The sequence below is a fragment of the Oncorhynchus tshawytscha genome, linkage group LG12, assembly GCF_018296145.1.
Source record: "Oncorhynchus tshawytscha isolate Ot180627B linkage group LG12, Otsh_v2.0, whole genome shotgun sequence".
Lineage (NCBI taxonomy): Eukaryota > Metazoa > Chordata > Actinopteri > Salmoniformes > Salmonidae > Oncorhynchus > Oncorhynchus tshawytscha.
This window is the reverse complement of record NC_056440.1, coordinates 69,614,797-69,629,728: the sequence shown is the minus strand read 5'-3', so window position 1 is coordinate 69,629,728 and position 14,932 is coordinate 69,614,797. Positions and strand designations below refer to the sequence as shown.

At 43.5% G+C, this 14,932-nt stretch overlaps 1 protein-coding gene across 2 annotated transcripts in view; it reads left to right on the top strand.

Moving 5' to 3' along the window:
- LOC112249605 (transcription initiation factor TFIID subunit 4) overlaps positions 1 to 4,549 on the top strand; it is a 70,340-nt gene extending 65,791 nt beyond the window's left edge. The window contains exons 12-13 of one of the 2 annotated variants that reach the window (XM_042331000.1): positions 604 to 729; positions 4,170 to 4,549. In XM_042331000.1, coding sequence (XP_042186934.1) covers positions 604 to 729; positions 4,170 to 4,334 — 291 coding nt within the window. In that variant the 3' untranslated portion in view covers positions 4,335 to 4,549. The remainder of the gene's footprint in view (positions 1 to 603; positions 730 to 4,169) is intronic. The other variant, XM_042331001.1, reaches the window with a different exon arrangement.
- The last annotated feature ends 10,383 nt before the right edge of the window (positions 4,550 to 14,932 follow it).

The window sequence follows — 14,932 nt, the reverse complement described above, 5'->3', positions numbered from 1 at the left end:
CTCTGTGAAGCCACTCTGTTGACATCAGCGAAAAAACCAACCGGGCGGGCGGCCTGAAAGAGAGAGCACGGCTCGACTGAGTTACGGAGGACGGGAGGAGTGCAGGCTCAGCTCTGAACAAAGGAGGGAGGAAGGATGAGAGAGACGTGCGCGTGGTGACAAACCCTCAGATGTCACTCCACTCTGTGCTGTGCTCTGCCAGCCAGCTCCTCACATCGCCACAGAGAGGGAGATAGAGTGAGAGAAACTGATAAAGGGTGTTGGGGGAGAACAGAGAGACAGAGACACACACAGGGAATAAACAATTGTCATATTAACTTTTTGATGACCCACAAACTTTGTTTTCCTTCTGAAACTTGTCTCATCTTCCCATCTCCCAAGTGCAGAACAACATATTTAACACAACGAGAAGCAGTGATACCTGTAAACAAAGAAAAGTTGTGATTAGTTATCCAAACTGGTGGTTGAGAGAGACGAGGTGTCTAAAGTTATAGTAATATGTTTATCCAAACTTGTGGTTAAAATGAGATCTTCTTAGTATCTTAAGTTATTTTTCCTCCACTCACTCTCTTTTTCTTTCTTTCCCTCTCTGTCTCTCTGCAGGATGAGGAGTGGTTGGAGCAGTCGGCAGACGTGCGGTCGCAGCTAAAGTTCTTTGAGCAGCTGGAGAGGATAGAGAAGCAGAGGAAGGATGAACAGGAGAGAGAGATCCTACTCAAAGCAGCTAAAGTAAGTCCTAGTCGCCTTCTTGTTATAAAGGCATATATCCCTTTTAGTTACAATCACACAGTCAATGAAGTGTTTTCACATTCAATCCTGATCTTTAGCCCAATTTAGTAGCTCTGTTGCTATTGTGTGTGTTACTTGTGTGTAAGGTAGTGTGTAAGGTAGTGTGTAAGGTAGTGTGTAAGGTGGTGTGTAAGGTAGTGTGTGAGGTGGTGTGTAAGGTAGTGTGTAAGGTAGTGTGTAAGGTAGTGTGTAAGGTAGTGTGTAAGGTAGTGTGTAAGGTGGTGTGTAAGGTAGTGTGTAAGGTGGTGTGTAAGGTAGTGTGTAAGGTGGTGTGTAAGGTAGTGTGTGAGGTGGTGTGTAAGGTAGTGTGTAAGGTGGTGTGTAAGGTGGTGTGTAAGGTAGTGTGTAAGGTAGTGTGTAAGGTAGTGTGTAAGGTGGTGTGTAAGGTAGTGTGTGAGGTGGTGTGTAAGGTAGTGTGTGAGGTGGTGTGTAAGGTGGTGTGTAAGGTAGTGTGTAAGGTAGTGTGTAAGGTAGTGTGTAAGGTGGTGTGTAAGGTAGTGTGTGAGGTGGTGTGTAAGGTAGTGTGTAGGTGGTGTGTAAGGTAGTGTGTAAGGTAGTGTGTAAGGTAGTGTGTAAGGTGGTGTGTAAGGTAGTGTGTAAGGTGGTGTGTAAGGTGGTGTGTAAGGTAGTGTGTAAGGTAGTGTGTAAGGTGGTGTGTAAGGTCTAGGGCAGTGTGGTGTCTTCGCTGTTCCTGCCCAGGCCCTAGCTAACAGATGAAACCGAGTGTGTCTTCCGTAGAGTGACCTCAGTGTGTTCTCCCGCCCCCTCGCTCTAGGGCTCCTTTGTCCTCTCAATTGTCCCCAAACACAACAAGCAGAGGAACCACTGTGGAACTCTATACATTCCTCTGATCTGATCCTCCTCACATACCCGCTGACACGCCCAGAGCTAAATGCGTGTCATCTCAGCCATCTCAGTACTCAGGAGAACCAGCTTCAACAGTAGTGGGCAGGAGAGCCTCAGAGAGCCGTACAGAGTCTCAGAACAGATGAATTGCATCTAGGCAGTCTCTGCACACTCATGTGTGTCCACCCAGTCACACTCAGGCTGTTGAGACTGGTGTAAACACTTCTTGCACACACTTAACTTGTATAAGATTGTGAAATGACTTGAATAAGTTCTCACATACTTCATACAATCTATCAAATAAGAGGTATTTAATTCATTAGACATACAGTATGATGCGAAGGTTCAATACTGTCACCACCAACAGAATGTGTTTTGAAGGGAAATGCCCCACGGTGAGACATTAGAGAGAAGCTTGCTTCATTTAATACATCTTCAACAGAGACAATGTCCCACAGCTGATTGCATTATCACTTCCCTGTGTTAACAGCATTGTTATGGTCTGGCCCTGCCTGCCATGCAGGACATTAGAAACATTCAGACTGATGAACAATGACCCGCCTTGCCGCTGTTATAGTTGGTAGTTAGGAAACTACTGCCTTGACAGTAAAACTGTTAATTAAGCACCAAGTTTTATTTTGTTATTTCAAAAAGATGCAATCTCAGGGCCTAACTGTAAGTGTCTTTAGAAGGAGTATATGACAGTAAGTTTTACTAAACATCAGTTTATCACACCTGAAAAAATCTTTAGTATAAAGTGTATAACTAATATGCAATATGTGTTGTCTGGGCTCATTATTATAACATAGGATGGTTTTGAGGCACATTAATTCATTTGACTTGTCCATTTCCACTATACACCTCCTACAGTCTAACTGGTGTATTCAAACAGTAATGAGGGTGTATCCAGCCACTGTACTGTTATGCACCCTTTGTGTCCTCTTCCCTTTAGAGAGAGAGAGATCAGGACAGCTGAGCTGACAGAGGAGATATAAAGCATGTCAGTAGCACCATGGCCCTTTGTAAACAGTCCATCTTTGTCCCTGTTTTCTCCCCGCTGACGGCCAGGCTCCACGCTGGGGCTCCCTTATAATTTGACCTCTCAAATAAGAATCTACTAAAATAATCCCCTCCTCCGCTCCCACTCCTCTGTCCATTTAAAATATGACTCAGGTCTTCAGGGATGCTCCCGCCGACTGGAGGGCAAATGCAGTCGTTTTAGTTGAGACACCGACCAGCACGTGAACCGCCTGATATATTTAAAGCCAATTAGCAAGGAGCAGGGCAAGACGACTGCATCTGTTCATGAGGTAGTGAGGGAAGGAGGGATGGAGGGAGGGAGGGAGCCAGGGCACGGGTAGCTAGACTCTTGCTTTCCAGCACCACTGAAGGCAAATGGCATTTGATTGCTTATAGTAGAAAAAAGAAACATCAAGAGAAGCATCACGTTCAGAGATATTAATGAAGTAGTCTTTAACACCACCAGGATGACCATGCTCTTAGAGAGGTTAGGCAATGTTAAAGATACATTGGACCATTACTAGTCATATCCCTAACCTTCATTCAAGCTAAATTAATTTATGCTAGTTAAACAGGAAGTAGATTTTGTGTAGAATTATTCCCATTGCTATGGCAGGGGGCAGCACTGTTAGCTGCCTGTATTACCATAGCATAGACGAAGACCTACGGGGCGAAACGTTGTACAATAAAACTACGGGAACATTCAACAGTGTATCTATCTTTCTTTCATAGACTCATAGGAAAAGTACACTGCGTCGCTGATAGCTACAGTAGGCTGGTACTGTGATAGTGTGGTGATCTGGCAGGGTGCCACTAACAGTGAGCTTTTAGAAGAGTCCCTGTATGGTTAATTGGAGGCCCTGTGGTTAACAGCTCACACAGACAGGTACAAGCTGCACAGGCAGCTCAGCTCTCACTGACTAATTACAGTGGTGCTCCAGTACTGTGGACTCTGGTCCTGACTCTAGAGAGATCCGCACACACACACACACACACACACACACACACACACACACACACACACACACACACACACACACACACACACACACATACCACACACCACACACCACACACATACCACACACCACACACACACACACCACACACACACACACACACACACACACACACACACACACACACACACACACACACACACACACACACCGCAATGGCACCGGCACAAAAGAGGGACAGACAGAGTGCCTGTGACTTTCTGAGTTTGAGCACATTCTCCCAGCCCTGTGTGCTCTGCTGGCTCGCGCAGAATTTTTAATAACCTCCTTTGATTAGAATTTCCCTCCAGCAGCTTATTTACGGCGGGATTTGGCGCAGGTTTAAAGGGCACTGGCCTTGGGCGCTCAATTGCACTTCTATGAATCCAAATACGATGTCCTTGACACCTTGTATCCTGTTCCCATTTTGTACTATTTTTGTGCTGGCTGCAACAGATGAGGGGGTCCTTAAACCAGCTGTTAACCTGTGTGTCCCCCCCCTCCTTAACTCTGCAGAGTCGCTCCAGGCAAGAGGACCCAGAGCAGGCTCGGCTGAAACAAAAAGCTAAGGAGGTAAGCGCTGTGCTGGAGATCATTACCCTTGACATTTTCCCAAGACTTCAACATATAAATTTTTCATGCCTCGCTACATATGTAATGCCATTTAAAGGTCTGACTTAAAAAGTTGTAGGAATTATTTGTGCTGATTGATGTCCGCCTCGTTTGGAAAAGTGGTTTCTATAGAACAGAGACACCACACCAAAGAGATCCTCCTCCTCTTTTCTCTCTCTCTCCCTCTCTCTTTTCTGGACCCCGATAACCTTTTGGAGACTGCTGTTCATTGTGCATGGCTCTTTCAAAGAGATAGATTGGGGAGCCTATCAGTGTTGTGAGTACCGGTTTAATATTCACCATAGCACTTTCTGTGAAGCATTGTGATTCTCATTCTGTGAAGCATTGTGAGCATTTGCATTGTAAAGGCTGATAGAAATATGTTTACTGTCACAGTAATATATGCATTTTAGTTTAAAACAATGAAATGGCTTGGCACTGTAGGTGCACAAATGGGAAATATCAGAAATAAAGTATGAAGCGACTGTGCTTATTTGTTAAATTGAGTTGTTTTAGTCCCCCAATTTTCTAAACAAATAGACATTTATATATGGGGATCATGTGGATCCCAAAAAGTAGACCACTCTTCTTCTTTGCGGTTTGTTAATTTGGTGAAATAGTTTTGATACGCTGAAAGTTGGTGTGTGTTTATGTTAATCGACACCTGATGTATGTTGAAAGAGCAAAACATAATGAGCTATTATTGAAAGAAAGAGTAAGAGCATAAACACTCTGTATACCTACAGTGTCTTCAGAAAGCATTCATACCTTTTTTAACCTTTATTTAACCAGGCAAGTCAGTTAAGAACAAATTCTTATTTTCAATGACGGCCTGGGAACAGTGGGTTATAACTGCCTGTTCAGGGGCACAACGACAGATTTGTACCTTGTCAGCTCGGGGATTTGAATTTGCAACCTTCCGGTTACTAGTCCAACGCTCTAACCACTAGGCTACCCTGCCGCCCCCTTGACGTATTCCACATTTTGTTGTTACAGCCTGAATTCAAAATGGATTAAATATTTTTTTCTCTTATCCATCTACACACAATACCCCATAATGTTTTTAGAATTGTTTGAAAATTAAATACAGAAATATGTCATTTAGATAAGTATTCACACCCATGGGTCAATACTTTGTAGAAGCACCTTTGGCAGTGGTTACAGCTGTGAGTCTTTCTGGGTACGTCTCTAAGAGCTTTCCACACCTGGATTGTGCAACATTTCCCCATTATTCTTTTCAAAAATTTTCAAGCTCTGTCAAATTGGTTATTGGTCATTGCTAGAGAACCATTTTCAGGTCTTGCCATAGGTTTTCAAGTAGATTTAAGTCAAAACTTTATCTCGGCCACTCATTCACTGTCTTCTTGGTAAGCAACTCCAGTGTATATTTGGCCTTGTGTTTTACGTTATTGTCCTGCTGAAAGGTGAATTCCTCTCCCAGTGTCTGGTGGAAAGCAGACTGAACCAGGTTTCCTCTAGAATTTTGCCTGTGCTTAACTCCATGTTACTTTAGTGCCTTGTTGCAAACAGGATGCATGTTTTGGAATATTTTTATTCTGTACGGGCTTCCTTCATTTCACTCTGTCCTTTAGGTTAGTATTGTGGAGTAACTACAATGTTGATTCATACTAAGTTTTCTCCTATCACAGCCATTAAACTCTGTAACTGTTTTAAAGTCACCATTGGCCTCATAGTGAAATCCCTGATCGGTTTCCTTCCTCTCATTGGTCTTTGTGGTTGAATCTGTGTTTGAAATGCAACGCTTTACTGAGGGATCTTACAGGTAATTGTAAGTATGGTTTACAGAGATGAGGTAATCATTCCAAAATCATGTTAAACACTATTATTGCACATAACGAAGGGGTCGAATACTTATTGACTCAAGACATTTCAGCTTTTCATTCTAAAAACATAATTACAATTTTACGTTATGGGTTATTGTGTGTAGGCCAGTGACCAAATACATCTAATTTTAATACATTTTAAATTTGGACTATAACACAACAGAATATGGAAAAAGTCAAGGAGTGTGAATACTTTCTGAAGGCACTGTAGACCATAGTAGATCTCTAGCAACATAGAGCTGCTTAGCCCCATTTCAATTCTATGTCCATACTAGTGTACCACTTAGTATGAAGCAATGTATTGGACATGCATTCCAAATGGTATGCTATGGACATTAGAATGGGGATCTTCTCTCCTCTGTGTGGTGAAGTGATGCTTTTCCTTGGCTCTGTTCATTCGTTGAGAACTTTTAGACTAGATCTCAGCCTCCCCATAAGCCCTAGCTGCATATGCAAATGAGGCAGTGTAATAGGCTGTGCTGCGATAGGTTCGCCCCGGGGCGGTGTGATCAAAGTGGATCTCCTCCCCGTTAAGTGGCAGGCCGCTCATCATCTGGATGGGGCCAGATTATCTCCTGAGAAAGGAACGCGGCACGCGCACATTCTCATTTTCATTTTAGAAATTCAGAAGGAGCAGAGAGAGGGGTGTGTGGGGGGGGGTGAAATTGTTACTTTATGTAATGTTAAGTGCGACAGTCAGGGGGAGTTTTTTTCCTACGTTTTTTCGTCCCCCCTTCTTTCTTTTTTTGCTGAATGGCCGTCGTTTCTCAGTCCCGTGCCTTTCTGGTTTTCATCACCTGACTGGCTCAAGGGGACAGAGGTAGCTGTTTGTGTCACCGCGGTTACCACAGAGGGAGTCTGTCGGTGGCGGCTCCTCATTCAGCACATCTGCACAAATTTAATCAGGATAATGAGGCTGAGCTGCTCTTCCAGGTGACTGATGGACGGGTGGACAATCCTGCCACCCCTCTTTCCAAAAATAATTTTCTATGACAGTGTTATATACTTGTTACAAGAAATGTGTGTTGAAATTGAGTTGGCGCTTGATTTGTTTGTAAAGCAGGTGTGGTATATGGGGAGGGAACAGGGAGGTGTTGGGGACTTTATTGAGGTGCTTACAGGTGGATTTACACCCAGTCAGAGTGGGATGATAGAGACACACTACTCTGGTAGTGTGATGGCAGCCTTGGCCCCATGTGGCCTCTATCAGACCTCTCCAGTTTCCACCTCAACCTAATCCATCCCCCTTCCCCTTCAGCCTTCAGTACCGCCCAGGCAGATAGCAAAAGGCATAAGGCCAAACGTGTGTAGTGCCCCTGTTTCCTCCATTCAGAAACATTCGCCCCAAAAGGTCAGATGGGCTATTTTAGAAATGCCCCCAGTGAAAATCAATGGCCAAAACGAGTATTCCTCATTTTGTTGTTGTTTGGTCTGGTCTGTGTGCTCTGTCTGAAATCCCACTGAGGCAGGAGGCGAGGCAGTGCCTAATCATCAGGTCCTCTCAGCACTGAGAGAGGGGTGGGGGGAGAGTGGACCAGGCCTACATACATCACAGTGTCAGACACACAGACACACTGCGGCCATAGATTCATCATCAGAACTCCGTCTGGAGGCAGGGAGAGGAGAGAGGAAGACTCTCTCTGGTTTAAACTCATCATCCCCAGGACCTCACATCTCACTGGGCACATCACGTCATTTCAACATGGATAACTTGGTAATATTTGGTTGAGACATTGATGAATAAGATTACAACCTATATTCACCCAGTCAAAAAGACAGCCAAAAGTTAGTTACATTTCCAATGTGTTATCACGATGCTTTCAACCATCTAAAAGCACAACCAAATAAGATCACAACCAAATTCCAATGGAAAAACAATGTCTTATTTTTAGTTGTCACCCAAATGTACAGTATATCACTGTGCTTTCAACCATTTAAAAGCACAGCTAAGTTGAAAAGGGAATACAATGTCATATTGTCACGCTCGTTGTAACGAGGAGACCAAGGCGCAGCGTGATGAGAACATTCCTCTTTATTAAAGGAAGAACACTTAAACAAACCAAAACAACAAAACGAATGTGAAGCTATATAACACGAGTGCTGAAACAGGCAACTATACATAGACAATAACCCACAAAATACCCAGGGAATATGGCTACCTAAATATGGTTCCCAATCAGAGACAACGATAAACAGCTGCCTCTGATTGAGACCCAATCCAGGCAACCATAGACATATAAACACCTAGACTAGAAAAACCCTAGACATACAAAAAAAAACTAGACAATACAAAAAACTAACCAAATCAAGAAAGAAAAAACGATAACTAAGGTCAGGGCGTGACAGTCCCCCCAAAAGGTGCGGACTCCCGGCCGCAAACCTAAACCTATATGGGAGGGTCTGGGTGGGCAGCTAACCTTGGTGGCGGCTTTGGTTCTGGACCCCGCCCCCCTTCTTTACACTGAGGGCCCTTGATGGAAACCCCGGGCTGGAGACCGTCGCTGGAGACCCCGGGCTGGGGACCGGACTGTGGCCCGTTGTGGGAGGTTCCGGACTGTGGCCCGTCGTGGGAGGTTCCGGTCTGTGACCCGTCGTGGGAGGTTCCGGTCTGTGACCCGTCGTTGGAGGTTCCGGTCTGTGGCCCGTCGTTGGAGGTTCCGGACTGGGTACTGTCGCCGGACGCTCTGTACTGGGTACTGTCGCCGGACGCTCTGGACTGGCGAGGCGCACTGTAGGCCTGGTGCGTGGTGCCGGCACTGGTGGTACCGTGCTGGGGACACGCACCTCATGGCGAGTGCGTGGAGGAGGAACAGGGCGTACTGGACTACCAAGGTGCACTATAGGCCTGGTCCGTGGTGCCGGCACTGGTGGTACCGGGCTGGGTACAGGCACCTCAGGGCGAGTGCGAGGAGCAGGAACAGGGAGTACTGGACCCTGGAGGCGCACTGGAGGCCTGGTGCGTCGTGCCGGAACTGGTGGTACCGGGCTGGGGACACGCACCTCAGGGCGAGTGCGGGGAGCAGGCACAGGACCCACTGGACTGTGGAGGCGTACTGGAGGTCTGGAGTGTAGAGCTGACACAACCCGTCCTGGCTGGATGTTTATTTTCGCCCTGCAAATGTTTATTTTCGCCCTACCTAAATATGATTCCCAATTAGAGACAACGATGAACAGCTGCCTCTGATTGAGAACCAATCCAGGCAACCATAGATCATAGATTTATTTTAAGAATGTGAAATATAAGAATATTAGTAGAGGGAATGATTTATTTCAGCTTTTATTTCTTTCATCACATTCCCAGCATTGCCTTTAAATTGTTTAACTTGGGTCAAACGTTTCGGGGAGCCTTCCACAATAAGTTGGGTGAATTTTTGCCCATTCCTCCTGACAGAGCTGGTGTAACTGAGTCAGGTTTGTAGGCATCCTTGCTCGAACACGCTTTTTCAGTTCTGCCCACAAATGTTCTATGGGATTGAGGTAAGAGCTTTGTGATGGCCACTCCAATACCTTGACTTTGTTATCCTTAAGCCATTTTCCCACAACTTTGGAAGTATGCTTGGGGTCATTGTCCATTTGGAAGACTCATTTGCGACCAAGCATTAACTTCCTGACTGATGTCTTGAGATGTTGCTTCAATATAGCCGCATAATTTTCCTACCTCATGATGCCATCTATTTTGTGAAGTGCACCAGTCCCTCCTGCAGCAAAGCACCTCCACAACATGATGCTGCCACCCCCGTGCTTCACGGTTGGGATGGTATTCTTCGGCTTGCAAGCTTTCCCCTTTTTCCTCCAAACATAACGATGGTCATTATGGCCCAACAGTTCTATTTTTGTTTCGTCAGACCAGAGGACATTTCTCCAAAAAGTACGATCTTTGTCCCCATGTGCATATATAGGACTCATTTTACTGTGGATATAGATACTTTTGTACCTGTTTCCTTCAGCATCTTCACAAGCTGCTTTGCTGTTGTTCTGGGATTGATTTGCACTTTTCGCACCAAAGTCTCTAGGAGACAGAGCGCATCTCCTTCCTGAGCGGTATGACGGCTGCGTGGTCCCATGGTGTTTATACTTGTGTACTATTGTTTGTACAGATGAATGTGGTACCTTCAGGCGTTTCAAATTGCTCCCAAGGAAGAACCAGTCTTTTGGAGGTCTACACATTTTTTCTGAGGTCTTGGCTGATTTCTTTTGATTTCATGATGTCAAGCAAAGAGGCACTGAGTTTGAAGGTAGGCCTTGAAATACATTCATAGGTACACCTCCAATTGACTCAAATGATGTCAAATAGCCTATCAGGAGCTTCTAAAGCCATTACATTTTCCAAGCTGTTTAAAGGCACAGTCAACTTAGTGTATGTAAACTTTTGACCCACTAGAATTGTGATACAGTGAATTATAAGTGAAATAATCTGTCTGTAAACAATTGTTGGAAAAACGACTTGTGTCTTGCACAAAGTAGATGTCCTAACCGACTTGCCAAAACTATAGTTTGTTAACAAGAAATATGTGGAGTGATTGAAAAAGCGAGTTTTAATGACTCCAACGTAAGTGTATGTAAACTTCCAACTTCAACTGTACATAGGCTTACAGAGGCCATTATCAGCAACCATCACTCCTGTGTTCCAATGGCATGTTGTGTTAGCTAATCCAAGTTGATCATTTTAAAAGGCTAATTGATTATAAGAAAATCCTTTTGCAATTATGTTAGCATAGGTGAAAACTAGTACCCTCAAAACACCAGTCTCAAAGTCAACAGTGAAGAGGTGACTTCGGGATGCTGGCCTTCTAGGAAGAGTTGCAAAGAAAAAAACATATCTCAGGCCAATAAAAAGAAAAGATTAAGATGGGCAAAATAACACAGACAATGGACAGAGGAACTCTGTCTAGCAGGCCAGCATCCCAGATTCACCTCTTCACTGTTGACGTTGAGACTGGTGTTTTGCAGGTACTATTTAATGAAGCTGCCAGTCGAGGACTTGTGAGGCTTCTGTTTCACAAACTAGACACTCTAATGTACTTGTCCTCTTGCTCAGTTATGCACTGGGGCCTCACACTCCTCTTTCTATTCTGGTTAGAGCCAGTTTGCGCTGTTCTGTGAAGGGAGTAGTACACAGCATTGTACAAGATCCTCAGTTTCTTGGCAATTTCTCACGTGGATTAGCCTTCATTTCTCAGAACAAGAGTAGACTGACGAGTTTCAAGAAAGTGTTTTGTTTCTGGCCATTTTGAGCCTGTAAACGAACCCACAAATGCTGATGCTCCAGATACTCAACTAGTCTAAAGATGGCCAGTTTTATTGCTTCTTTAATCAGAACAACAGTTTTCAGCTGTGCTAACATAATTTAAAAATTATCCACTTGGATTAGCTACATTAACACAATGTGCCATTGGAACACAGGAGTGATGGTTGCTGATAATGGGCCTCTGTATTTTTGGTTGAGTTGGAGACTCAACTACTGTAGATATTCCATTAAAAAATTTTAAATCTTTGTTGTATTAAACATTCTTGTTTGTATCCATCATTTAAAAGATGAACTTCCAGATTTCAAAAAGGCTTTACTGCAAAAGCAAACATGTGATTTTCTGAGGACGGCGCCCCACACACACAAGAATTACTAGCATTTTCCAACCAAGCATTAGCGTCACGAAAGTCATAAATAACAATAAAATAAATCACTTACCATTGCAGATCTTCTTCTGGTGGAAATGCCAAGTGTCCTAACTACACAGTGAATGTTTGTTTTGTTTGATAACATCCATTTTTATAGCCTAACACGAAACATTTGTAAACCAGTTGTGTCGTGATTTCCGTCTCACTCAACTTTGGACAAAGCGTTTGTGGTAATTACACACACTAAACAAACGTTTATCCAGTCATGGTTGGTTTCATTGCAATCCTCTGCTTGTTACTAACACAACCATACATGATGGTTCTTTTACCGGGACGTATTGACCGAAACAAACCGTTTTGAAGACACCAATCAATGACCTCATTGCGCACCAATGGTAGGACCAGTCTATCGTTGATTGACTGTATTTTGGCCCAATGAGCACTGATCATCTTGCAATCTAGCTTGGAAGATAGCCAATGAGCTGAGGTAAACGGCAATATGTAATGGTTATACGTTCGAAGACCAGCCTTTGTCGTAAACTCTGGCGTAAAAGAGGTTCATTCGCCATTGCAAATCCTACTTGACAGAGCCACGAGTGTTACGCATAGCAGTATATATTCAACAGCATTTTCAACAAGTTTATATATTTAAATTATGGCGAATAAATCAGGAAAAGCTAAAACAAAGTCTAGGTATATTGATTTAACCCAAATTATAGAGGAAATTAATCGAGACAGCGAGACAGAGTTTCTTCAGGAAGATGAATCTTTCAGCGAAGCTAGTTTTGCTAGTTTTGACTCCCAGGCGGAAGTAATGTTTCTGCACGGCGAGGATGCCATGCTGAATTGGTCAATTCTAATGCTAATGTCATTGTTTGAAATTAATATGAAATATTTTTCATTTGAGAATTTTTGTTGTTGATTTTCTTATTTTATTTGCAATATATAAAATATATAATCTGTAATGAAATGTGTAAAGTACACATTGGCAATACTGTGTGTGTGTGATATTTAAAAAAAAAATCATTTTACATAAACTTGGAATGGAACAGCACTTCACCATAGTGATTATGTTACCTGTACTCTATATATACAGTGGGGGGAAAAGTATTTAGTCAGCCACCAATTGTGCAAGTTCTCCCACTTAAAAAGATGAGAGAGGCCTGTAATTTTCATCATAGGTACACTTCAAATATGACAAAATGAGAAAAAAAAATCCAGAAAATCACATTGTAAGAGTTTTAATGAATTTATTTGCTACTTTTCAATGGTCATTTACATGGGGCTGGTGAAGTTGAAAACGTCAGCTCTCTATCAACTGCCTTTCCCCATGACTGTCATGTCTTGTAAAAGGTTTCTGAATATCTCACGGGCGCTTCACATCAGTGACCCAGAAGTTGATGGGGAGAATGACAAGAAGAGAGGCACACCAAGGTTTGATAGGCCCCAGCATCGTTGATTTCTGCAAGACTTATTTTCAGCCCGCCCAGAACCTGTCCATCGGTGAGAGGACGGTAGCCTCAAAGGCCAGAATCAGCCTCAAACAATTCATGCGTAACAAACCAACCAAATGGGGTTACAAGCTGTTTGTTTTGGCTGATTCTGTGTGTGCCTACACTTGCAATTTTTTTGTTTATGAGGGGAAAAACAGTTTTGCTACCGGTAATGGACTGAGTTATGATTCCGTTATGGAGTTATTGGATTTTCAACTGCTGGGGAACGGCTACAAACTGTTTGTGGACAACTTCAACACAAGCCTTACCCTGTTTACAGAGCTGAGGAAGCGGGAGGTGTCGGCTTGTGGCACCATTCGTACCAACAGGGTGGGATTTCCAAAGACCAAGGTGAACGACATGCCTAAGCGGGCTGATCGGGTACCATGCGATGGATCCATGAAGATGGCCTGCTGTTTGTGAAGTGGATGGATACCAGAGAGGTGGTCATGTGCTCCAGTATCCACAAGTCCTTCAGTGGAGATCACGTCATCAGGCGTGTGAAGGATGGTGCCGGGGCATGGACCACAAAAAAATTCCCCATTCCAGCTGCTGTGAAGGACTACAACAAGAGCATGGGAGGTGTGGCCAAGAGCTGTGGACAGCCCCCAATCTCATAAGCTAGCCTTCAGGGAGCTGCTCATCCAGGAGCTTGCTAGCTACAGCAAGTCCACTGTAGCACCTTCTGTCCCCTCTACCTCGGTCCCTTCTGCTCCAACCAGTGGTGTTCACCTGCCCAGATTCATCTCTGCAGGCATGAATGTGCCACAGGGCAAAAGGGGCACAGTAGGGAGACGTCGTTGTGCCCTTTGTCACAGGAAATGCCCCATCACCTGTACCACCTGTTCAGGAAGCCTCTGCTTTACAGCAGAAAGAGACTGCTATGGGCCATGGCACCAGCAGCACAATATTGTGTAGAGGACTGAGGTCTTCACAATATTGTAAATAGAAAATGTGTAAATAGTTACCCTTGTTAATTATTTGTTTATTATTATTATTATTATTTTTTTTTTTTTTCAAATATATATATATTTTTTGGGCTGTGTTAGAATAGCATTTCTGTATTTTGTATATAGTTATTTCCTTCAAATTGTATCACTGTACCAATTCGGCCACTTGGGTACATTTGTGTGGGACACCTGGGTAACTTCATGCTCAATGTCATGTAGCTCGCTCATTTTTGAAGTTACCTGTCTAAAACTTTGTTCAGCTATTGTTGCCATCTTATGTTCTTATGTTCTCCATCCCCAGCATCCCATCTCTATGTTTGGCTGTTCTTGGTCATTTGAAAGATGATGCAGCAACAATAAAAAACAGAAAACGTATGTTTATTTCCTTGTATTTTCTTCTACCAGATCTATTGCGTTATATTCTCCTACATTCACAATTCCACAAAATTCAGAATGTTTCCTTTCAAATGATATCAAGAATATGCATATCCTTGCCTCTGGGCCTGAGCTACAGGCAGTTAGATTAGGGTATGTCTTTAGGCGGAAATTGAGAAGAGGGGGGGTACCCAAAGAGGTTAACTTGTTAATAGGCTAAATGTATTGCATTTCAGAAGTGATATTGAAATGTTTTTGCTTGTCAGTGCAACCAAATCTTAACATTCGAAGGAGATTTATCTTCTGCTTGAATAGTTTCTTCTCTGTGCCACTGATGTAGTCTGGCTTTAATTCCAGTTTGCCTACAAATTAATAATTGATATGTTGGA